This window comes from Eumetopias jubatus, unplaced genomic scaffold (assembly GCF_037043125.1).
Source record: "Eumetopias jubatus isolate StellerSeaLion01/CBP00866 unplaced genomic scaffold, mEumJub1_p1.0 scaffold_10, whole genome shotgun sequence".
Lineage (NCBI taxonomy): Eukaryota > Metazoa > Chordata > Mammalia > Carnivora > Otariidae > Eumetopias > Eumetopias jubatus.
In genome coordinates, this window is record NW_028274816.1 from 103,478,234 (window position 1) to 103,501,825 (window position 23,592).

A 23,592-nucleotide genomic window follows, 5' to 3' on the forward strand; every position below is an offset into this window, starting at 1 on the left:
GGTTGCCAAGGGCTCCTGACCTGGGTACGCATGCCAACTGCCACTCCTGAAGGTCAAGTCCGGAATAGAACTCCTCTGCCACTTAGTGACCCCCAGACCCAAGCTCTGGCTTCCAAGGGCTCAGGACTCTCTGAAGGCAGAGGCAGGCTTCCCCCCTCAGACCAAGATTCCCAGAGAGCTGGGGCTGGCTTCCTCCCTCAGACTGGGGACTCCCCGAAGGTGGGAACAGTTTCTCCTCTCCCCTCCCCACCTCCAGCCTGGAGCTCCCTGACACGGGCTATGTAGACCCCTAGACAGAGGGCCTCCCAAGGGCAGGCCTATCTTGTTCCACCAAAGACCCCAGCGCCGCAAGGCAGGCCCCGAAGGCAGCGCAGGCCCCGAAGGCAGCATAGTCCCGGTGCTCCTAGCTGCTCCTAGCCGCTCCCCCATCTCCAGCTCCCTGCCCACACAGTGGGAGAAGGCAGCGAGGCAGTGAGGCTCTGAGGCATGTGTAGAATAAATAGAACTTTATTCTTTATCCAGTAGATCTCAGTGGAAAGTCCAACAGTAACAGGTGCACCAGCGGGCTCTGGGGGGATGAGACCCCAACCCCGGGGCAAGGAGGGCAGGGCAGAACCAGCTCCCCCAGCCTGGGGGTGCAGGGGATGAGGGGAGGGAACCCCCTGTAGGCCCGTCCTGCGGGGCAAGGAGGGGGCATGGGGATGTGGTGGGGAGCGGGGGGCAGGCCAGGGAAACAGAGGAACTCAGGCCAAGTGTGTCTGTTGGCCCATCGGTCCGCTGTGTGTGTGTGTGTGTGTGCGCGCGCGCGTGTGTGTGTGTGTGTGTGCGCGTGCGTGTGTGTCTGGGGGCCCTGTGGGCAGTGCTGGTGGCTGTGAGGCTGGGGGACAGGGGCAGCTTGAACTCCTTGGCCAGCCCCTTCACAGTGGGGGCTGGAGGGCTTAGATGATGGGAGAGGCAGCTCTGCCAAGTCCACAGGGCTGAGAAATACACACGAATATGTTCTGAGGGCTCCCCCCTTGCTTTGCCCCCTGCCCTTTCATGGTGGGCCCCCTCCTCCTGGGGGCTGCCTGAAACTGTCCATGCCCAGTGGTTAGGCAGAGGGAGAAGGGGAGGACAGACCTCGGAAAGTTAGTACTTCACAGTTTTAAAGAGAAAACTGAGGAGAAAAAGGCTGGGGAGGAGGGCTAGGGGGTGCAGGGACATGGAGAGTGCGGGAGCCCCTTGTGAGCCGCTCCCCTCCCCCAAGACCCACCCCCCTCCAGCTCTGGATCCAGCTCCCCCCAATACACAGCACAGATTCCTTCAGTATAAATGTGCTTAAAATGAAAATTCTTATTAAAAAAATCAAAACCAAAAAAAATTTAAAATAAAAACAAAACCAGCGAGAATTAATACCTGGGGGTTGGTACGGCAGGGTATGTACAGGGGGAACCCCCCCACCCCTGGCCCACCCCCTCTGTCACCAACCGAGGCAGGGGGGTTTCCCGACCGGGGGGCAATGGCTTGCGGGTTCTGAGTACGGGGGAGCCAGGTCCTGGCATTTGCTGGTGATGAAGATGTGGCGAGGGGGGCAGAGGGCTGTCTTGATGAACGCAAGGCCCCCAGGCTCCATCCTGAGGCCCAGGACCAGGGGTCCTCACTCAGTTCACGACCTTGCCCCTGACGTCAGCCCAGGCTGCAGGAGCAGGCAGTCCATGCTGCCCGGGCCTCCCTCTGAAGAGTCGCCGCCTCCTCCCTCCTGTCTCCGAGGAAAGGGAGGACAGGTGGGGGGGGCAGGGCTGGTGGGGGTCGCATGGTTGGTAGAAAGGCAGAGAAAAGCCAGGGCGTGGGGTGAGGGTTGTGTCCACGGGGCACGGGCAGTCACGGGGAGTGGGTGGCCGGGCTGCTTCTGTTTGAGCTGGGGCTGAGGCTGGGGCTGCAGCTGCCAGGTGGGGGGGCCAGGCCGCCCCCATCCCGCCCCCCGCCCCCTGGCTGTCCGCTCAGAGTGTCCAGGCCCTCGGAGTTCTCCAGCATTTCCTGGATGAGAGGTGGCATGGAGCCCGGGATCTCCATCTTCAGCGTGATCACCCGCTCAGCCCCTGCCGGAAAGGAATAGCAGAGATCAACACATGGGCCCCCAGCCTCACAAAGCTCCAGGAGGGAGGGTGCAGGTTGGAAGGACCAGTTCTACCCGTATCGGCATCCACCACGGACCGAACTCGGGGCGCAGTTCTCTGACATAAGCCAGCTCTCTTAGGCCCCCAAGTCTAGGGGCAGCAGTGGTTGCAAACCCAGGCTCGGGGGTCAGACTGCCTGGGGTGGACCCGGGGCCCTTCCTACGTGCCGTGTGTTACAGATTCTCCTCCTGACGCCGCAAACACAGCTCTGTAAACACCATCATGATCCCCGTTCCTCAGGTGGGAAACTGAGGCGCAGCGCTGCTCAACACACACCCACACGGTCTGGCTACAGAGCCATGCCCTCAACTAGCACGCAAAGGTGACAATGCCCCCTCAGAGCTCCCACGCAGGAGGTCACCTGGGCACGGGGAAGTCCAGATGAGTGGGGCATCGTCTTGGGCACGAAGATGTGGAGTGGGGTGCTGACTCCCACGTGGGGGGCCTGACTCTGGGCACGGGCAGGGGGTCCTGGGCCAGGTGTTGGGGTCCGGCTCTGGCATACACACAGGGCACGAGCCTCACCCTTAGCACTGATGCTTCGCAGGTCTGTGATCTTCATCAGCATCTTGGGGAACATGTGAGGGCGGCTGGGTCTCCGTTTCCGCACATAGACCTTCAGCGCCTCCAGCAGCGGCTCCTGAAGCATGTCCACCCTGTCTGGCTGCTCCAGGTCCTGCCGGTCTGAGGAAGCAGATGCCCCCTGAGCAGCTCTGCCCAGGGCTAGCAAGGAACACAGCCGCGCTCCCAGCCTCAGTCACTGGGGGGCGCGCTGGCCCAGGCCACAGCCTGAGCGTCTCTGCTCCTGGGACCTCCCCATACAGGGCAGGGCTTGCGGTCTGTGGGCTGTTGAGAAAGGCCCTAAGAGGCTCTTAAATGTGAGCAGAGAGGAACTGGGGTGGGGTCGTCCGGGGCCCTCTCTGACAGCCCAATTCATAGGGATGGGGCCCATGAACACAGGCAGTGCCATCCTCAGGCAAAGGGAGGATGCCCGGGTAGGTCTCACTCCCGCCCGTTACTATAGACACGAGCACAATATGTCGAAACTCTTCATCAAATAACAACAGCGGCCAACATCTACTGGGCCTTACTGTAGGCAAACTGTGCCTTCTTTATTACCTCTTAATCCCCCCCATCAATTTTATGAGGTGGAGACCCTTACTGCCCCATTTTAAAGAAACAGGGACTCAATGAAGTTCAACAACCTGCTCAAGAGGTCACAAGCTGGCCAGGATTTGAACCTGGGTGGTCTGACCCTCAAGCCCTCACTCTTAAGCCCCCCGGAAGGGGCACAACCCATCAACAGGGAAGCAGACATCAGGCGTCCGCCCCTTCTCCCTTGCTGTGTGGCCACAGACCAGACCCCGCCCCTCTGCGTTCTCCGTTCACCCCTCTGAGGGGGCGTGACACAGAGGCCCCCTTCTGATCTGACCCTGGGCTTCTCCCTGGAAGAGACTCCGGGGGCCGCCCCACCACCCTGGGCCTGGCTCCCCAGCCCCAGGCCCCCTGCCCACCTCCACAGATGAGACAGATGGCACTGAGAAGACCAGTCTCAGCGTCATCCATCTCCAGGGGCAGCAGCTGGTTGGCGAAGGCAAAGACCAGGTCCGTGAGGGGGCCGAAGCCGGCATTGTGCATCTGGGTCCGGTTGAGGGTCAGCCCATCGGAGAAGGTCATTGTGTCCTGCTCGGGCGTGTACCGCGTGCAGATCCGCAGGATCTGGGAGCAGAGGATGCACGAGTTCAGGGACTGGAACCATCTCCCCAGCACTTCCAGTACCAGCATCCCCACAGGACCACTGGGCAGGCGGCCAAACCAGTGCTGTCTGATAGAACCTTCTGCAATGATGGAAATGTTCTAGGTCTGCCCCCACGCAAATAGTAGCCACCAGCCAACGTAGCCACTGGGCCCCTGAAATGTGGTTAGTGCAGCTGAGGAACTGAACTAAATTTAATCTTAATTCATTTAAATTTAAAGGGCCACACACAACAAGCCACTACCGTACAGTGCAGATCTAGATCATCCGGTCTCCACGAAGAGAATCTAAGGGGAAACTAGAATTTGCAGAAGGCAAGGACCAGAGCGGATTTGGGTCTCCAGTCTCCAGGACTGGGTACACAGCAGAACTCCATGAATGTGTATCAGCTCCAACCATTTCAAACCCTGATCCAGGGCTGAAACTCTTGCATCTGGGGCATGGGAACAGGGGACTACCCAGAAATGCCACACCCTGCTCCTCCCGCCCCACCCCTACCAGGAAGCTGCAGCCTTGTCACCTCTCAGGTTCCCCACCCTGGAAGTGGCCAAGAAGGGACAGGTGGGCTGAGCCCATTAGGGAAGTCAAGGAGCAGAGTCCTCCCAGCCTTGACTTTGACAGTTCCCAGCACGCACATCCTGCCTCTAGCCTGGCTACCCTCTGCTCCACCAAATGCCCGGCAGTCCCCTGAATCCAGCTGGTCTCACACCCTTGGGCCTGTCACACCCTGTCCCCAAGTTAGGGCCCTCTCACGTGCCCCTTCTATACAACCCGGCGTGCTCCCTCCTCTGGGACGCCTGCCCTGGGGGCCCGCAGCTGTGGCTCTCTCCTGCAGAGAAGGGACAGCCCATCCCCATCTCCAGCCAGCACTCAGCAAGGTTTGGTAACCTCTGTTTACATATCTGCTGCCTCCACACACAGAAGGTTCTCAAGAGAGGGGCTGGTGTCGTGTTCACCTCTGTTTCCTGACACCCAGCTCAAGGCCTGGCCACACAGGGTCCTGGGTGAATCTTTATTAGATGGAAGAGATGGGCAGATGGGTGGTAGGGTGGAAGTTTCAAGGGAAAGATGGGGTGAGCATGGATGGACGCGTGTGTGGGTGAACGGGTGAAGCAGTGGACATCCAGATGCTGAGGGGCTATGGGAACAGGTGGTCACGTGGGGGAAGGGAAGGGTGGGCACTTGGGTGGGGGGCATTTGAACAGATCGATTCCAGATGTGTGTTTGGGGAAGGTGGCTATCTGAATAGCAGGACCTCCTCCAAGGACTCAGGGGCAGTGCCCGGGTGGGCAGGGTGCAGACCCTCACCAGGATGTCCAGGCAGGCAGCCTTGAGGAGGGTGATCTGGTCAGCAATGGTGAGGGTGGTGAAGCCGGGCAGTTGCTTGGCGAACTCCACAGTCTTAATGATGCACTTGGTGGAGAGTTCACTGAACTTGTCCCAGAGGTCAATGTCCAGAGAGACACGTTGCTCTGAGCTGTTGTTCTGGGAGGATGGGGGAGAGTGAGGGCCCTCTCCTCGTGTGCCCCTTCTCGGCCTGGCTCTGCCGCCCCCACGGGCCTGCCCTCCACCCGCTTCACTTCCTGAGAGCTCCGCGATCAGGAAGCAGGAGGAGGAGGGAGAAGAGGGGAAAGGACACAGAAGCCCGGGCAGGGGTGAGGAGGGGCAGGATGGGCCCCGTGGCACTGGGGGCACCCCGCCCTGCCAGGCTGGGGGAAACCATACCGTAGTGTATTTGCCCAGCTGACAGAGGGCAGGGAAGGTTTCCTGGTGCGCTTTGCGCACCTTCTCGATGAGCTCCCCCACCTCGGGCGTCAGCGTGTAGCTCTCGGAGCACTCGGGCTTGGGCGCCTCCTTCTTCTTCTTGTTTCTGTCATTCCTCACAGCTGTGGAGGGCAGAGGCCAGGGTTACAGCAGGTGCGGGCAGCGGCCCATCCCTGCCCGAGTTCCTCCCACCAGACAGAGCCGCTGCTGCGGCTGCCAAGGAAGTCACCCGGCCGGGCCTCACGCACACACACAGCGATGCGCACGCGGGAGCGCACGTGTGAATGCGCACATACGAGTGCACAGGCAGGTAAGGTGTCCACGCACGGCCCACCCATCCATGCCCACCTGAACCCCATGCCAAGTCCGGCCCCGGCACGTGACCATCGCACACACACGCACACCCCTTGGCCGGCCCGTGGCCCCTGTACCCCACGCGTCTTTGCGGGCCCACACTCCAGGCGTACCCGGGGGGGGGGGGTCCAGGGCTGAAAGCAAGTGTGCAGAGGGTCCCACCCCTGTGCTCTGCCTCCCCTGCCCCCATTCCCTCGGCCGGCTCCTGCCTCCACTGGCCCCCAGCCCTCCTGGGCAGCAGCCTCCCTGGGGGTCCCTGGGACTGGCTCCGAGCAGCTCCCCAGCCTGAAAGTGGGGGGCCCGGGAGGCAGAATCTCTCGGCCCATTAGCTGGGGGAGCTGACAAATCACCAGGGGCGCTGAGCCGCACACACCACTCAGCTTTAAAGAAGCGATGGGGTCGTTACCAGCCGATTATCCCAGACACGCAATCACTCACAAGACCAGCGGTGGCGGCTGCTGAAGCTGGAGGAAGGGGGGGGGGGCCAGGGAGGGGGCAGCGGCTGGGGGGGGGGAACTGGCATAATTTGGAGATCACTCATGTCGATTCTGCAAATTCAATAAAGTGCAAGGGAGAGGAGGGAGAGGGAGAGGGAGAGTGGGGGGGATAATTTGGGAAGAGAAAATTGCAGCTGTGACAAGACGTTTATCATTCGGAAGCTTTAATTCTATTGAACTGGCAGCTGCTCAGCTCGGGGCACTGAGCAGCCGGAGAGGAGGAGGGAGGGAAAGGGGGAGTTGGTAGGGGGGGAGGGGGGTCCCCACCCTGGTCCTCGGCACTGAAACGCTCTGGGGGTGGAAGGTGGCAGAAGCCGCAGGAGGAGCGGTGCTGGGCCCTGAAGGGAAGGGTCCCAAGTTGTCACCCACTCAACAGCACTTCCTGGGCACCAGACCCCACGTCCTCCGCCTCCTGTGGCAGGAGGTGGCGAGTTGCTTGCTGCAGGGCCCCTCTGCTCCCATGTGGGGCTCCACGTGCCCCCCACATCCCCTCCCCACTACCCTCTTCCACTGTCCTCCCCACAAAGGGCTAGGGGGTCCTGCAGCCCCCCTCCCCCACCCCATCCCCCAAGGCTCAGGCTCCATGGCAACGGCCACGCAGACAAGGAGGCGTCTGTCAGCGTCATTTATCTCTGACATCATCAATCACCGGTCACCACAGCAACACCCATGATTCAACACAAGAGGGTCTCCCTGTGCAGCCTGCCCTCCCTCCCTCCGTCCGTCGGGCCTCAGCTGAGCCCAAACTGGAAACCCCCAGTTCCTCTGGGATCTGAGAAGTCCCAATTCTCCCTTCCAACTCTAGGGCCCTGGCTTCACCAGACAATGGCTTTTAGATCCCTGTGCCTGCCACACACCCCGCCCCCCCACACACAAATACCAACCGGCCGCCCCCCCCCACACACACAAATACCAACCAGCACCCCCCAGCGCAAACCCTCCACTAAGAGGCACAACCCGGAGGCCCTCAGGTAGGCCCTGAGCCCCGCCCCAAAGCCAAGCAGGGCCTGGAAGCAGACACACACGGCCAACCACTTGCCAACACGAACGGCGGCCCACACACGGACGCACAGCTGGCTAGCCGCGGGGACAGACAGACAGGTCCTCGCAGCTGTACACAAACCATCCTTAGCCACAAGCACGCACACCATGCAGTGGGCACGCACGCTCCCAGCCAGGCGCACCGCGCACACGTGCCCACGCCCCTGGCCTTTGGGGAGCGCGTAGGGGCCCGGCCCGGCGCACTCACACTCCTTGGACATGCCCACTTCGAAGCACTTCTGCAGCCGGCAGTACTGGCAACGGTTCCGGGTCACCTTGTTGATGATGCAGTTCTTGTCCCGGTGACACGTGTACACCATGTTCTTCTGGATGCTGCGCCGGAAGAAGCCCTGGGTATGGAGGAAAAGGAGTCGGCTCAGCCACACCCGTGGTGAGGACAGAGGGCCAGGCCAGCCGCTGCCCCAAGCCTTTGGCCATCACCTACCTGGGCGGGCCTGACAAGGTGAAGAAAACAGTCCACCTACAAGGATACCCCCCCCCCCCGCCCCAGAAGAATCCCAGGGCCTGCCTCAACACGGCAGGTGGGCGGTGGTCTTCCCACAAGCTATCCCCACAGTTCTGGCTTCCTCCCTCCCGGCAAAAAGGACCTCAGGGCTGCTAAGTGAGTCAGGAAAAGGGGCAGACAGGACTCGATGGGAGAGGCAGGGCTCTGGAACCCACAGCCCCGGGCTTGGGGCACAGGAAGAAGAGGCCAGAGAAGGCCATACACAGGCTGGCCAGGGAGGTGGAGATGCACACACGGTCAGGAGCAAGGCGGCAAGACACATGCTCACCACCCCGGCAGAGGTGCATGATCACCAGCCGATCCGGGCTGGTCAGGGTCTACACACAGAGACAAGCAAACCAAACAAACTGGGAACCACCAGACAGGACAGACAGACACACCGAGCCCAAAGCCTTGTGCTTTGCCTTGCTCTCTGCCCCACACCTGGGGAGAGCCACTCCATGCTGAGGGGCAGCCCGGTGCCTCAAGCCTCAAAGCCGAGCAGCTTCTGCGCCCCAATCCCTGGGGAAGACACCTATACAGAGGCTCGGGCACTGGGAGAAGGGAAGAAGGCAGGCCCACAGCTGCTGGGAAGGTGGCAGCCACATCTGTCCCCTGAAGCCTAACACGGGCACGGGGAAAGCCAGTCAGACCCTGGGGATCCCACAGCCTGGGTGCCTGAAGGAGAGGCCAAGGCAGGGCGCCGGCTCCTCACTGCCTCTGCCAGGCTGCTGTGGTGAGGCTGAGGCAGGGCCATCGGGGGCAGGCCTCCTGGGTCCCTGGCCAAGAGCCAGTTGGCAGCCAGCTCACTGTGACAGCATGGGCGGCAAGCAGGAGCCGAGCGGGGGTGGGGGGGGGTATGCCCTGCCTGCTAGAGGATGGAGATGGGGAGAGGGGCTCAGGCGGGAGGGGGACCTCCAGTTTGGGGGTCCCTGATCATCTACTGCAGGCTTCCTCTCCTCCAAGGCTCTGCCACCTTCTGTGGGGAAGGAAGCAAGAGCGGCAGTTTCCGAGACACCCCCCCCACCAATGGCATACTCCAGGACGAGGCAGGGGGGGCACCCCATTTATCTAATCAGGGCTGTCCTTCCCAGTGAACCCTCAACTCACCTTGCAGCCCTCACAGGCGCTGACCCCATAGTGGTAGCCTGAGGATTTGTCTTGACAGACAAAGCAAGGCTTGTAGATGCGGGGGAGGGGGGGTGGCGAGGGAGGACTGGGCACTATCTCTTCGGAACTGCTGCTCTGGGTCTCAATGGCTAGAGAGAGAAGAGGGGAGGGGCGGTTAGAGACCCAGGTTGCCATCCCTAATCCCGTGCCCACCCTGCTTCAAGAACTCCCCCCCAACCCCCCCGCCCAGCCTCTCCCAGCCTCACCACTGCTACCAGGACTCTCAGTCTGGGGCAGGGACAGTCTCAGGAAAGCTGGGACTCCTCAGCCAGACTTGGACAATGAGCTGCCCATGAAGCTTCCAGCACCCCATCACTCCTGCCTACTCCCCCAGGACCCCACCTTCAAAACCAGAAAGATCAGAGGATAAACCATCAGATTTGCATTGTGGACAGGACTATCCTTGGGGGGTGGGGGCAAGAGTCAGCCTGGCTCTCAAGCCCTGGCCCCACAGGGCAGCCTGGCCCCATCTCCCCCAAGTTAGGAAGGAGTTAAGGCCTGGTAAGGAGGGAGAGAAGAGGACACAGGCTGGGGGCAGAGGAAACTGGGGTCAACAGGATATTCAAAGCGGCCACTCCCCCACCCCCTCTGCTTCCGCTCCCTCCTTCACCCACCCCACCAGTAGCCACAGCCCCTCCTCCACCTAAACAATCCCCTGGCTAGGGACCCAAGGCAGGGCGCGCAAACGTTGGAGCAGAGCAGGTGGGGATTCCCCCGAGATAAGCAGGGGGACCCCGGGAGACAGGGAGAGGAGTCCCTCTGAGCCCCGGAAGCCCACTGCTCTGGGTGCCCCCTGTCTGGGGGGGAAGCAGCATGACAAAGGGGGGTCTGTTCCTATCAATGCTCTGTCTGTCTGCCCTCAATACTATGTCCGGGTTACTACCCCCCTCCCCTCCTGTTATTCAGCTCCAAGAGGGCGGGGGGGGGGGGGTGACCCAGCCAACAGGGGCAGCCCCCACTGGCCAAATCCTCCCCACTGCCTGGCCCACTGCCCATCACCCCAGGCAGAACAGAGCTGGGTTGGGTGGGGGCTGTCTGTGCCCAAAGCCTGGGCCGCTGGGGGTGTATCATGCTGGATGAGAACTATGGCCGAGGCAATCCCAAATTCCCAAGGTACCACCCGGCATCCTCCAGAGGCCTTTGCCAAAGTCTACTTGTCCAGGGCCAAGGAGGGGCAAGGATGTCTCCCTGGGTAGGAAGATCCCAGCCTCCTCCCCTACCCCAGAATCCTACCTATTCTCACCCCAAACTCCAGCACACAAGGTTCTGGAATTCAGAGAGTCCCAGAGCTCCTGGTCCAAGCACCTCATAAGCCATGAATCATATGGCCCCCAAGTGCAGGCACAGAGAAAAGCAGCTGGACATGGGGGGCTGGCTGCATATGACCCCCCTCCCCCTTACCTGCAGACACACAGGAATTGCCAGGCAGTGATGACAGGGAACCAGGCCAACAACCTTGGCAGGGCCTTCCTGGCTCTCAGTGGGGCCCGAGCACCACTTCCCTGGTCAGCCTGGCTGACCAGCACCGCTGTGGCCCTGTGCCCCTGTCCCTGCCCAGAGACCAGCCTGCAGCAAAGGAATACTGGATACCCGGACCCCCACCAGTCTACAGCCTCTTCACTGACCTCCCCTGGCCCTCTGCTTCTCACCCCAACTCTAAACTGCCCTGGCCTGGCTTCCCCCCACCCCCACCCCCCCCCCCCCCCGCCGCCACCTCACCCTCCCTGAGGCCAGACAAGCAAATCGGACAGGCGAGAGGCCTGAGAACAGCTGCTGGGGGGGGGGTTGGGGTTGGGGGGCCTGGGTGAGGCCAGGAGGCAGAGGGGTGAGCCACAAAGGAGCCCTTTGTTGTGCTAACTTTTTCCAAGACGTAAAAGGAGTAACAATAGACAATCCAGACTGCTGGGGGGGGGGGGTCAAGGACAAGGGGGTGTGGGGGGACCACGGCCTAGAATCCAATAAGCACAGGATGAAGGCACTGACCTCCCCTCCCCTCCCCATCCGCCCTTTGCCCTGGGCCCACCCCTCCAATGCCCGCCCCACCTCTAAAATGGGACAGCGGGAGCTTTGGGGTACAGCATGGGGCAGAGGGAGGGGAGGGCATGGGGAGACACACAGGATTACCAGGACCAGGGACAGACAGCTCTAAGGCCAGACACTGACTAAAGGGGCAATAACCCATAGAACTTTGGAGCTAAGGGGCGCCTGGGGGGCTCAGTCGTTGAGTCCCCCTTAAGCTCAGGTGCTGGGATGGAGCCCCACCTGCTTCTCCCTCTCCCACTCCCCCTGCTTGTGTTCCCTCTCTCACTGTCAAACAAATAAATAAAATCTTTAAAAGAAATACAATGGGATCAATAAAAAAAAGAAAGAAAGAAAGAAATTTGGAGCTAAGGCAAAGTCCAGAGAGTGTTTATAAAACTTAAAGAATGTGCTTTTTAAAATTGTTTTGCGGCAGGATGGGGGAGATGAGCTGAGGTGGGAGCTACATTTTGGGCCCACCCCACTGCAGCTGGCTGCCTCTGAGGCTCTAGTAAGCCCTACTCCCCTACCCCCAGCACATCCCCACCTGTCACCCAGGTAACAGCCCAAAGGTTTTGCACTGTGCCCTTTGAACCCAGAGCCCTGGCCCAGTCCCCACCTCCCCAGGCCTCCAGCCAGCAGCCTGGGCTTCGGAAGCCCAGGGCACTCGGGGACCCCTGTGGCCTCTGCAGGAGCTGGCACTCAGCCTTAACTCTGCACACCCAACCTCTGGGGGGTTAGGACTGTCAGGGCCCAGCCCCTCCCCGCTCACCTCCCTCCCAGAGAGGCCCCAGCCCACAAATCTCTCCTCTTCCTGCAGAAGGAGGCGGCTGCAGAAGCACCACACCTAATCGACTCCCAGTCCCAGCGCCCCGCCGAGGGCTGGAACCAGCCCAGGAAGCCAGGCGTCCCCTCCCGCCAGCGCTGCCAGGCTCCCCTCCCCCGGCCCTCTGGCGGGCAGGGGGTTAGGGGGCACAGCGCTCCGGTTTCCCCACGCCCCAGAGCCGTTCGCAGCCTCGCACAAGGGGCCGGTTTCCTGGAGGAGATCAGCAGGAAATCAGCCGGGCCCCCGGCCAGCGGCTCCCCTCCCAATCCAGCTGGCGCGCGCGCGCGCGCTCCTCCGCAGCTCCCCTCGCAGCCCCCGGGGAGGGCTGGGGAGGGGGTGCAGGGTCCCCCGTCCCACCCCTTCCTCCCCCCACACCCCGCCCAGGGGGGAAGGTGGGGTAGCTCTGGGTGTAGCGGCGGAAGGAGGCCCCTAGCCCAGCGCCCCGATAAGCATCTCTCCCCCTCCCCCCCACCACGGGCATCCACGTGCTTCACATTCTTGGACGTCTGGGAGCGGGTGGAGGCGTGAGCAGTGAGACTGGTGGGGGACAGATGGGGAGCCACATCCTGTGTACCCCCTGTCCTCCAGTGCCCCCCAACGGGGGCTCTGGGGAAGGAGGCAAGGTTCCCAGGGCCCTGCAGGATAGAAAGCGTCTCCTTCCCGGGCCAGCCTGCAGTCTCTTCCCACCTTTGGTGCGGCGGGGGGGGGGGGGGGGGGGGGGGGGGGGGCACGGAGGAGGATTCCGGTGAGGGGGCTGGAGGCCTCCTGTCACCACAGGACCTCCACATACACCAGGGGGTTCCTCCCAAGGCAGTGGTGGTGACCCCCTGTACTAGACAGGGTCAAGTCATCCCCACCCCCCAGCAGCCTCCAGGTCTTTCCTGTCCCTCAGAACAACTCCCACACCCACCACTCCCAGCCCACAGCTTTGGGGCTGAGCCCACTGGCACCCAGTGACATATACACACACCTACACAGCGACTAGGGGAGCAGGGGAGCCCAGATTTCTAGCTCTGGCCAAGCCCAGAGACAGTGTGGGAAACAGGCTTCCACTTCCCCATCACCAGCCTCACCAAACCCAAGGCCTGTTGGACTGCATGCTCCTCCTCCCTGACCAGTTTGGGGCCAGGGAAAGCTGAGCTGCCCCCATAGAATGAAGGAAGAGATGGGGTTGGAGCCCAAAGCCTCTGATCCCAGATTCCCCCCAGTCCTCTGGCAAAGGCGGCCAACATGGTGACAGGGGTGACCATGGCAGCTGTGCCCCAATGATCCCACTGGGGAGAAACACCTTCCTCCAGGTCTGGAAGGTGGGAAGAAGGGTCCCAGTATCACACCTCTTACCTCTCCCGTTTGGCTAAAGTCAGCTGACACTCACACCCCCACCCCCTTGCCTCCCACCCCCCGCTTCGCTCCAGAGGCAAAGGTCAGGGGGCAGGAGAATAGGAAAGGCTGGGGGTGAGGTGGCTCTGGTAGGGGCAGAGGTGGGGTGTCTTTCCACTTCAGGTCTCCCTCTTCCTAGAGCAAAGGGGCTGGGGGTTGCCCTTCAACCTTCTCCAATCTGCCAGGCCTCCAGGGACCCATTCCGCCCCCTCCTCCCTGGCAGGCAGGAGGGAGGCAGCCGGTGGGGAGGGCGAAGCTCCAGGGAAGAGTGGAGTCCCAGCAGGGAAAGGGAAGAAACCCGACCAGGTAACAATAGCCCCCTAGCACCGGCTCCCTCCCAGCCAGGTACACTATCTCACAGCTGGGTTCGAACATGCCCAGGTGTGCACCCCAGGCGCCCACAGCTCCCGTGGGTGCACAGAGCCCCTCCAGAGGAGCCCGAACCCAGATGCAGGAGAGCAGGAAGGTGAGCAGGCTGCCAGGACTTCAGGGTTCTCATCAGTGCCCCTCTTAGGGACAACCCAGTGCCTGCCCCTATCCCTAAGTGTAAACAGGGTAACAAAAGGACACAGCTGGATTGGCAGGGGATGCATCACTCATTTCCAGAGCAGCCCCAGACCCACAAAAAAAACAAACAAACAAACAAAAAAACAACTCATGCCCCAGAGAACAACCAGATTAGGATCAGGAGGAGGGATATTCTTCCCACCAGGGCAGCCTCTTCCCCCCACCCCCCATTCCTGGGACAGAAACCTCAAAGATGCCAGCCAAGTGTCCAGGGCCAGAACAACCCTCCTGTGGACAGGTGCCCCTCCCCAATATGTAAGGGATGGTTAGGATGGCAGACGGCTGTCAGATGAAGTTGCCCCTTCCTGCCACACCCCACTGCCAACACTAAAGACACCGAGTGGTCCCCTGACACCGACTCTAATGACACAAGGGCAAAGCGGGGGCAGCAGCTGCTGCACAGGAGGGGGCTCTCCCCCAGGCTTTGACGGGTGGGATCTGGGAAGGAGGCCCCTCCTCCTCAGAGCAGATAAGCCCACAGATAAGATCTTTACCCCACCCTCCAGGGTGGGAGAAAGGACCACTCTGCTGTGAAGCGCCTGGATTCCAAGCAAGAAAATATAAACGGGGCAAGGGGCTTCACTTGCCCTGCGGAAGTAGCAGGACAGCTGAACAAACGTTTCCTGAAGGGAGAAACCCCCAAAGTTCCTCAGCCCTGATGTAAGAGAAAGAGCGTCCAGGGCTACTCGGGAAGAGCCCAATTGTCCAGCAAAGGCACCCGAGTTTCAGCAAGAGAGACGGGAAAGCGAAGAGTACAGACAAGCCCCCCCCCCACGCCCCAGGCCCGCATCCCCCGTGGGAGTGGAAGCCCTACCGCCCACCCCCAGCCCCAGCTCCTACAACGGGAGAGGGGAGGCCGGTACCTACAGTGGTTTGAGCCATTCCAAAGCGGAGTCCGGAGCGGGGTGGAGTAGGGACCAGGGGCGGGGAGCACCTTCTCCGGGAGCAAACAGGCCCGGTTCTGGTTATAAAAATCCACCACAAGGAAGGGATTGGGGGTGGGGGTGAGGCCCCCCACTTCCACACTCTCGTACATCTTCCCCGCGAAGACAAGAGGTCCGGGCGGGGAAGTCCTACGCGCCGCCTCCCTCACTCAGCCGGCGGCGCCATCCGCGGGGAGCAGCTGGGGGCGAGGGGCACGTCCCCCCCACCCGCCCAGCCGCGACTGGCAACCCGAGCCGGGGGCCGCCCGTCGCCCGAAGTCCCGTGTCAAAGTCGGCCGGCCGCTCCACCAGTCCCAGGTGAACAGCGGGGAGGTTGTGGGGGGGCGGGGGGGTCCCTCGGTTCCCGCCCCCCCGGGAACGCCCGGCCGAGGCCCGGGAACTCAGCGGCTCCACCTCGAGGGGGCTCCCGTCTCGAGTCGCATGCTGTCCGAGGCAGAGTCCCGCGGCTCCCCAAGTGCGCCAGCCGGGGGCGGGATCGGCGCGGGGCGGGGGGGTGGGGGGGCGCGCCGAGCACTTCCTCCTCCCCGCCGGGGCTCCCGGGCTTCTCCCGAGAGAGGATTCCGGGTGGGGATGGGGACCCCGCGCGGCTCCGCCTCCGCCAGGCCCAGGGCGTCCGGCAGACACTCGGTCTCCGAGGTGCGCGCCGCTGCCCCCCCCCCCCCGGCCCCAAGCCTGCGCGCCCCCTCCCCGGCGGCTCCACCCCCTTCCCTCCGCCCCGTCCAGTCCAGGCACCGCCCCTGACTTAACCCTTGCCCGGCGGCTCCGGCTGCGGCGGGCGAAACGCAGAGAACTGATAGAGAGAGGCGGGCTGTGGCGGGCGAGTGGGGGGAGCCTGGGAAGGGGGAGAAGAGAAGGGGGGACGCACGGGGGAAAGGCTCCAGAGGAGGAGTACGCGGAGAGGTGGAGGCTGCGCTCGGAGGCAGGGACGGAAGAGGGGCGGGCGTCTCCCCCATCCCAGTTCCGGCTCCCAGCCTCCCCCTTGGTTTGGTCAGTCCCCGGCCCGGCGCTGGTGGAGGAGGTGATGGGGCGGGGAGGAGGAGGTGGTCCCGGTGTCCTCCCCCAACACACCCCCCACCCGGCCCGGGCCTCATTTGCCTAATGCAATGCGGCTGAACTCTCGCTGAACTCGCCTGGCGGCGCCTCACCTCCGGGTGACCCACCCACCAATGCCCGTGACATCACCCGCTCGCCAGCCCGCCCACGGGGCTCGCCCGCCGGCCCCCGGCCCTCCCCGGCCGGGCGAGCACCCCGGGAGACGCGGAGAGTGGCCGCAGGAGGCGAAGGGCCAGGGTGCGCGGGGCCAAGTGTTTGCGCCACGAACGCGGCGTGCCGGGCGTCCAGGGTGTGACATTGTGCAGCTCAGGCGCTGAGGATGAAACACCCGGCTTGTGTCATTGTCTGTGACATCATGTGTGTCTCCGGCCGCCCGCCCGCCCGAACCCGACGCCGCAGCGCGGATATGCTTTGGCACAAACGCGTGCAGAGGGGGCTCTCCTCCCCAAGCTCTGCGTGCTTCCGGCGAGCAAAGCCCCGCCCAGGGTGTCTCCCAGCCGCGCAACCAGGATCGGCCCCCCACCAGGCAGTCCCGCCCGGGAGAGCTAAGAGGAGGGGCTGGTGCCTTCCAGCGGACCACTTCCTCCCGGAAGCCCTCGGGATGCCTGTTTCAGTGGAGGAAAGGCCTAGGGTGGGAAGGCCCATGAAGGAGGGGGATGTCCCTAGAGGAGAGGGTATCCTGTTACTCCCACTGACCCTGCAGCAGAGCTCCCTCACTCTAAAAGGGGATAGAAATTGACATGCTTCCCAAGTATATTCCTCTAGAAGCCAGGTTCTTAACCTATGTTGTCAGTTAATCCTCGAGCAACTCCCAAGAGATAAGTGGGCATTATTCCTACTTACAGATAAAGAAACTGAGGTCTCTGCAAAGCTAGGTGGGTTGTCCCAAGTTCACATTGCTAATAAGGGGTAGAGTGAGTATTTGAACTTTCTGCTGCCAAGCGCATATTCCCACCATGCCAGGCTGACAAGAAAAAGTATTTTCTGAGTACCTCCTATGTGGATACCTTGGTAAGCCTGTTCTTGCAGACCTTATGGAGCAACAGCCATTAAGCATATCATCGTAAATATATATAGAAATGTAATTGCAAACTGAGGTAACTGGTATTATGAAACAACTATAATATGCTTTGAAGGAGAATTGGTGTAGGTACCTATTTTAGGTTGAAGAGTCAGGGAGGACCTCAAGGCAGAGACCTAAAGAAAGAGTAGAAGTTTAGATAAGTCAGGCAAAAAGTAGGAAGGAATGTGGTCCCAGTAAAGGAAAGAACCTGTGCAAAGGTCCTGGGGTTAGAGATGGGGGGGGTTCATTCAAGGTACTGACAGAAGACTAGGTTAGTGGGAGCTTAAAATTCAAGAGGCAAACAGACACAAGACCAGGCTAGAGAGGCAGGCTCAGGCCAGGCCAGGTGGGCTTGTTGGCCTCAAATGACTTTGGGATTTTATCTTCAATGCAAGGAGAAGCCACAGAAAGCTTCCAAGTGGAGGAGAAGCAAGATCTGATTTACAGTGGTATAAGATCTTTGGAGCAGCTGTGTGAAGAATGGCTTGTAGGAGGGCAAGAGAGACCAGTGAGTAGCTGCCGCAATGGTCCAGGCAGTACACAGGGCTGGGGGAGGCAGCAAAGAGGACTCCGGCGTGTGGCTTGTGCAGAAGCAAAGTTCCCAAGACTGCAAAGCACTGACGTCTACTGGCCTGGTGGACAGGTGGCTGTGGGACTCCCACGGGAGGTCTCCCCTGAGTGTAGTCTGGGCTGCAGACAGAACGCTGGGGTCTGGAGCACATATATGCAAGCCCTGGCAGCGGGTGAGTGCCAGGGAAGAGGGCAGCCTGCTGCCACAGCCCTTGGTATCTTTCCTCCTAAATGACCTAGCGCCTGGGTACCAGGTACGTGCGAGGCTCTGTGTTCACTGCTGCAAGGTACTAAGGGAGTCTCCATCAAAGACCCGGTAACTGTGGAAAAGATCTCCCAAATGATTACAGCTCACGGCAGGAGCTAGGTGGGAAGAAGTCACTTCGTGGTAGAGAGATGAGTGTTGGAAGAAAAAAAAAAAAATAAGGACCCGCAGGCATTCAAAGGTGCAAGGGTGTCGTGAGGAAGGGGGAACGGCTGTGAAGGTTTCTGAGAAGAGGCGGCATTCAGGATGTTCCTGAAAGGGTGGATAGGATTTCTGGAGCTGGAGAAGGGGCAGATACCTGTTCTGGGCAACAGCAGTGTCCCGGGGCAGTGAGAGAAGAGGGGGGGGAAAGGAAGGCTCTGTGGGCTGAGGGAGAACTCCAGGGGCAGCTGCCTGCAGGCCCGAGGCCCCGTCCTCCTCTGCTGCTCCTTTGTCACATTCCCCACGGCTCCTCCAGGGCTGTGTGCTTTGCAGGCCCTCGGCAGGTGTGGGCTGAACTGAACTGGCCCCCACTTGTGCCAGGCCCCCTCCCGTCCCCAACCCCATCTGGAGGGCATGACAAACAGGAAATCAGGAGGCCCGGAGCCAGACAGACATTGGGTCCCAGTACAGCATGGCCATCCCACAAGACAAGGATGCCCGGCTCCACCCGCCTCGTCATCACTGCTCTTGCAGGGCACTTGAAGCTCATTCAGGCTCTGATCACCAGCCAGCAGGTCACCGTGGCCTCAGAGCAACTCATCCAGCCGGGAACACAATAACAGTCTTGCTTTAAAGGGGAGGATACAGACTCAGAGGGAGGACGGGTGACCTGCCCAAGGCTGCACAGGAACAGCTGTCCTTTTTTAGGACTTCTGCCCGTGGTGCCTTGGTCTGTGGGCGGAGAGAGGTTCCCGGCAACCCAGAAATCAAACTGGGGAGGGGAGGGCCTCTATTGCTGACCTAGCCAAGGCTGATCTAGCCAGTCTACCCTGGGAGACCCAGCTCCACTGGCTGTGCCTGACTCCATGGAGGAGGAGGAGGAAAGAGGTAGTGTGGGCACCGCCCCAGAGTGATTTGGAGAAGGGAAACACTTCCTCTTTCCACAGATGCTACCCCCTAAAGGGTAGTCCTGGCCTGCACTGACACATCCCCACGGGCACACGGGCTGTGGCATGGGGTGGACCCAAGTCTCAGCCAAGAGGACAGGCTTCCTTCCCTGAGTCCTGCCCGAGGGAAGCCGGCATCATCAGTGCTACCAGATAAAAGGTGAGGGGCCCCATCTTCACTCAAAATCCCATCCAGCAGTAGCTTGGATGACTCTGCATCTTTAGACCCCAGGAAAGGCACTGCTGGCAGTACCCTCTCTCCCGGAGTTGTCCCTCTTATTGTCCAGGGAAAGAGTGAAGAGAAGGGAGGGATGGAGGACAGAGATGAAAGGAAGAGAGTGGCAGAGGAGAGGAAGGGAGGGTCTCCCCAAGCTCCAGGCACACACGCCACTGATATGTGGACAGAAAGGGGCTCCCATCTCCGTCACATCTACTGATTGCTTCCAACTTCCCTGCCCCCACCCTACATATTGAAACAAAATAATAAGAACTGTGGCTTTTACACTCTGTTCCTATAGTGTCTGGGTGGGGGGGAGGGCTCCTGAGCTCTACAAACTCCTGTGGGCTGCAGCGGGCTGATTCGTGGGTGGGGATGGGTGTGAACAGATTGTATCCGCAATTTCCAGGGCAGGATGGAGATCTGGCCCAGGCCTCTCAGCGCTCTTTCCCTCCAGCCTCCAGGATCCAAAACACAGAGGAGGGGGCGTGGCTTGGCTGCCTTCCCCCGCGCCCCCTACTGGGAGAAGGCAGGAGGTCCTCGGGCAGGAGTGGGCCTCAGCTATGGGGGAGGGGGTTTCAACATTGGCACTGCAACCCCCAAAGCTCCCCCCACCCAGGAGTGCCCCCCACAATACCCTCCTGCAGCTGCCTATCTGGATGGTGGAAAACAGGTCCGCTTTACCGTTCACTTAACCCAGTGAGCTTCACCTCCGCCCACCCTGTTGTCTCATGTGCAACAGGGATACTGACCCTCTCCCAGCATCTTAGGGATTAATGTCTGTAAAACAGAGATAAAGTCGGGGCACACAGTAGGTGCTCCACAGATGTTAGCATCCCGTTCTCTCCCACTCCTACCTAGAAGGGGCCCTGGTCCCTTTTCACTGTGGGAAGGGGTACCACACGAGACAGGAAGGATGCAACAAGCAAGGGGCAGAGCTGAGGGCATTAGGTCGGTGATACGTCGGTGATCTTGCCTAATCTCAGCCTTTGAGGGAGGTTCTGGTAATATCCCTGTTTGAGAGACCAGGAAACGCGCTCAGAGAGGTCATCCTATGAAGTAAGTGGCAAAGCCCGAACTCCAGCTACCCTGGCCTCCTACACAGCCTGCTTGGAATTCCGGGAGTAAGCAACCAAAAAGGCAGGGCAGTTTCCCCTCTAGCCTAGACTAGCGATAAGAGAGAGAGACCCTGACCTCCCCAAACACATAGCACAATCCACAGTCCTCTCCCCTTTGAAGACTCTATGCCCTAAGTCACCGCCCCCTCCAGCAACAGACAAACGGACACCCCCTCCTGGCTTTGGATTTGATTCTCCCAAAACACACTCAACCCTCTGACCTTCTCACCCCATACATACAAACCATTAACCCCATTCCCAACACACACTCAGCCTTGACCCCCCCCACAACCCTAAAACACACACAACCCTGACCCTCCTCACAATGTACACAGAATCCCAACCCTCCATAGTAAATACCAGTCCTCAGAGATCAAGCCCCAGGGGCTGTGGGGAGGTGGGGAGGGAATCCTGTACCATCCCTCGGACTTCCCACTCTGGCTCCCTGACTGGAGTAGGACAAATACCCACCCCTCCCCACGGTGACCTGGACCTGTCATTCCACAGGCCACCCACATCTCTGAAAGGGACACGCAAGGTCCAGCCTCCTCCTCACGTGGGAAGAGGGAGGGGAAAGGGACGGGGGATTATCCAAACACCTCTGTTGGTGGGAAGTGGGAGGAAAGAGCCTCATCTGGGAGGTTTCCTACAAAGAGGGTAACCATTGCTCCTTGCAGGAATGGGAGCCACCAAGGTCTCCCTCTCCTAGGAACTGCCTGACCCCTGGCACCAGCCCCAAGGCAGGGAAAGCAGGGTAATGAGGCTGCCTCCATCTCTAACACATGTGAATTTTGATCTGTCATGCTTTGTTACCCAGGACTGAGGAGCTTGGGTCACCAGGCCACCCAGCCCTGCACGAGGAAGGAGATGCCTGGCTCCCTGAGGCCCATGGCTACACCTCTGGTCACGGAGAAGAAGGTCAGGGAGAAGCTCAGAAGCTGGGGGTCTGGGTAGGAAGAGAAGTTGTTTACTAGGAGGAGGGGAGGGGTAGGGAAACCCACATGCTCACAGAGGGAGAGGGCAGGAAAGGGGCATTGCCTAACCTGGGTGGGGAAAGCCAGAGAAGACTCCACTTGCCCGAAATGTGGGCACCCCACCCTGGGGAGAAAAGGTTACCAGGGTGGGAAGTGGGGGACCCGGAAACCCTCCCCACCTCTAAGAAAGAGGAAGAAGCTTGCAACATTTAGAGGAGGGCATGGCATTTGCTCGTCTGACACGGGGTGGGCAAGAACCCAGGCCAGGCCCTGGGCCCCTCCAACTCTGAGCAGTGCCGGGGGCTCTGTTCCCATCACCTGGGGAAGGACAACTTATCCACAGGTACCAGGTTATAAGCCCCCGACTTCTCCCTCCCTAAAAATCCCACCCTGGCAGGAAGTAGATGCTCCAGTGACCGCCCCCCCCCCCGGCCCCCACCAAGAATACGAATTCCAGTCCCTGTAGACACAAGGAACCACAGACATGCCCACCCATTCCCCAGCAACTCTGAACCCAGCGCCTGGCCTCCCTGGTCACCTAGCACAGACTGGAAGACTAGGCCAGAATCGGAGGGCCCTGACTCCCTGGTCACTGCACTATCCGCCACTGCTGTGTGAGGAAACAGAAGATGGAGTGTGGATGGCATGGCAGTGGAAACGCGGTACCTGCCTGCCCCTGGTCCCAGGCCATAGAGAGGGGGAGCCTACAGGAGCACAGACGCCGAGCCCCCCAGCAGCCGGTGGGGCCGGGGAGGGAGGGGCCGTGGCGGAGCCAGAGGAGGAGGTCCAGGAAGCGGGGGTGGTGGTGGGCGGACGGCCAGTGCGGGCAGCGAGGCGCCCAGCCAGGGCCTGCCCCAGGGACAAAGAGACTCCCTGGCTCCGGGGAGAGAGTGCTGCCCCCACACCGGGAAGGGGACACTGACCCAGCCCGGCTGGGCGCTCAGGGCAGTGGTGCCAGGCAGCCAGCCAGCGGCCGTGGGAGGGGCAGTGGGTGCCCGGGGCAGGGCGTTCATCCCTGCCTGCCAGGAGAGGTGGGCCACGTTTCCCAGGTCAGCAGCTGACCGGCCAGCCGGCCGGCCGTGGCCCATTCTGCGGCTTCCAACCCCTCCCGCCCCAGGCCAGGCCCCGGCTCCCTCCTCCCCTGCGCACCACCCCCCCCCCCAGCCCTGGCCTGGTGCCCAGCTGGGCCCTGGGGGCCAGAGTTACTGTAAGCGGCCTGGCAGGCCCGAGGCCTGGACTCTGCCAGCTGGCCATAGCTGCTGCCGCCTCCCACTACCTGGCTCGGCCAGCCAGGGAAGGGTACTGAGACCCCCATCCAGCCAACAGGCGACCCCCGTGGCAGAGGGTGGAGTCCCAGAGAAAACACGGGCCCTGCCAAGAGCATGCAGGCGCACACAGCCGGAGTCCAGGCCCAGCGCCCCCTCCTGGGCCACCGGCCCCAGCCACCAGGCAACTGTGGGAGGAGTTGGCAGGGGGAGGGGAGCGGGGGTCTCCAGCCAGCCTGGCAGGCTGCTCCTTCAAGCCCTTTCCCTCAGAGGCACTGGTTGGGGTGGGGCAGAGGTCGGGTGCCACCCTCACTAGAGTTGCCATTTCCACCAAATGTTGAGAGGTTTGTTTACCGGCCTCCGGCCTCTGTGTCCAGCCCTTGGAGCTATTTATAAGGCCCTCCACAGCACAGCGCAGGACACCAGGAGCCCTGAGGAACAGCTCTCCCTCTGCCGCCCCCGACGTCAAACGTGACCACTGTGATCAGACTACAAGCCCTTGACATCCTTGACACCCCCCCCAACACACACACACACACACACACACACACACACACACACACACACACACACGATGGTCCTCCTCATCTGGAGAAGATGTGGCCTGCAGAGGAACAGATGTGCCCAGAGGCCAAGCCCCGAGGCCTGCCGCCCTCCACAGTCCCCTCCCACTGAGCCTCCCGCCACCCCACTTACTGGCTGGGGATGGCGTGCTATAGCCGCTAACTGGAAGCTGGTGCTGAAGAGTGGTCAGAGCGCCTGGCGGTGAGAGTCCACCCAGCATAGGCGGGAAGAAGAAGGCATAGGGGGGCACCGGGTACCCATTGAGGTGCCCTCCCCCAGGTGTTGGGCAGGAGCTGCTGTTGCTGGCCATGCCAAGCAGCCACAGTCAGAAGGGTAAGCAGGCAGTCTGGCAGGAGGCTCTGGTGGGCTTCAGGCTGCCCCTCCTCGGGGCATGGGGCCTGGGCCCAGAGGGGGTTTGGGTGGTCAGCCCACCCCC

At 61.3% G+C, this 23,592-nt stretch overlaps 1 protein-coding gene across 4 annotated transcripts; it reads right to left on the bottom strand.

The window, feature by feature from the left end:
• Positions 1–491: 491 nt before the first annotated feature.
• Positions 492–23,466, bottom strand: RARA (retinoic acid receptor alpha). 4 transcript variants are annotated; one of them, XM_088028284.1, is made up of 9 exons: positions 14,903–14,917; positions 9,450–9,585; positions 9,184–9,332; positions 7,777–7,918; positions 5,638–5,798; positions 5,221–5,397; positions 3,671–3,875; positions 2,682–2,840; positions 492–2,078 (listed from the first exon to the last, which is right to left on the bottom strand). In XM_088028284.1, the coding sequence occupies exons 4-9, from the start codon at positions 7,886–7,888 to the stop codon at positions 1,861–1,863; spliced, it is 1,032 nt and encodes a 343-aa protein (XP_087884410.1). In that variant the 5' UTR covers positions 7,889–7,918; positions 9,184–9,332; positions 9,450–9,585; positions 14,903–14,917; the 3' UTR covers positions 492–1,860. The 4 variants fall into 4 exon arrangements, with proteins under 4 accessions (XP_087884410.1, XP_027945730.1, XP_027945728.1 ...); XM_028089929.2 differs by lacking the exon at positions 14,903–14,917 and adding an exon at positions 10,645–10,868; XM_028089927.2 differs by lacking the exons at positions 9,450–9,585; positions 14,903–14,917 and adding an exon at positions 23,289–23,466.
• Positions 23,467–23,592: the final 126 nt, after the last annotated feature.

What these genes read in the sequence shown, in the direction of transcription:
- RARA (XM_028089927.2), bottom strand. Translation starts at nt 23,466, where the DNA reads ATGGCCAGCAACAGCAGCTCCTGCCCAACACCTGGGGGAGGGCACCTC. An exon ending in AGCTGGGCAAATACACTACG is followed by an intron (nt 5,398 to 5,637) that starts GTATGGTTTCCC and finishes CCATCCTCCCAG; the next exon opens with AACAACAGCTCAGAGCAACG. An exon ending in GCGAAGCATCAGTGCTAAGG is followed by an intron (nt 2,079 to 2,681) that starts GTGAGGCTCGTG and finishes CCTTTCCGGCAG; the next exon opens with GGGCTGAGCGGGTGATCACG.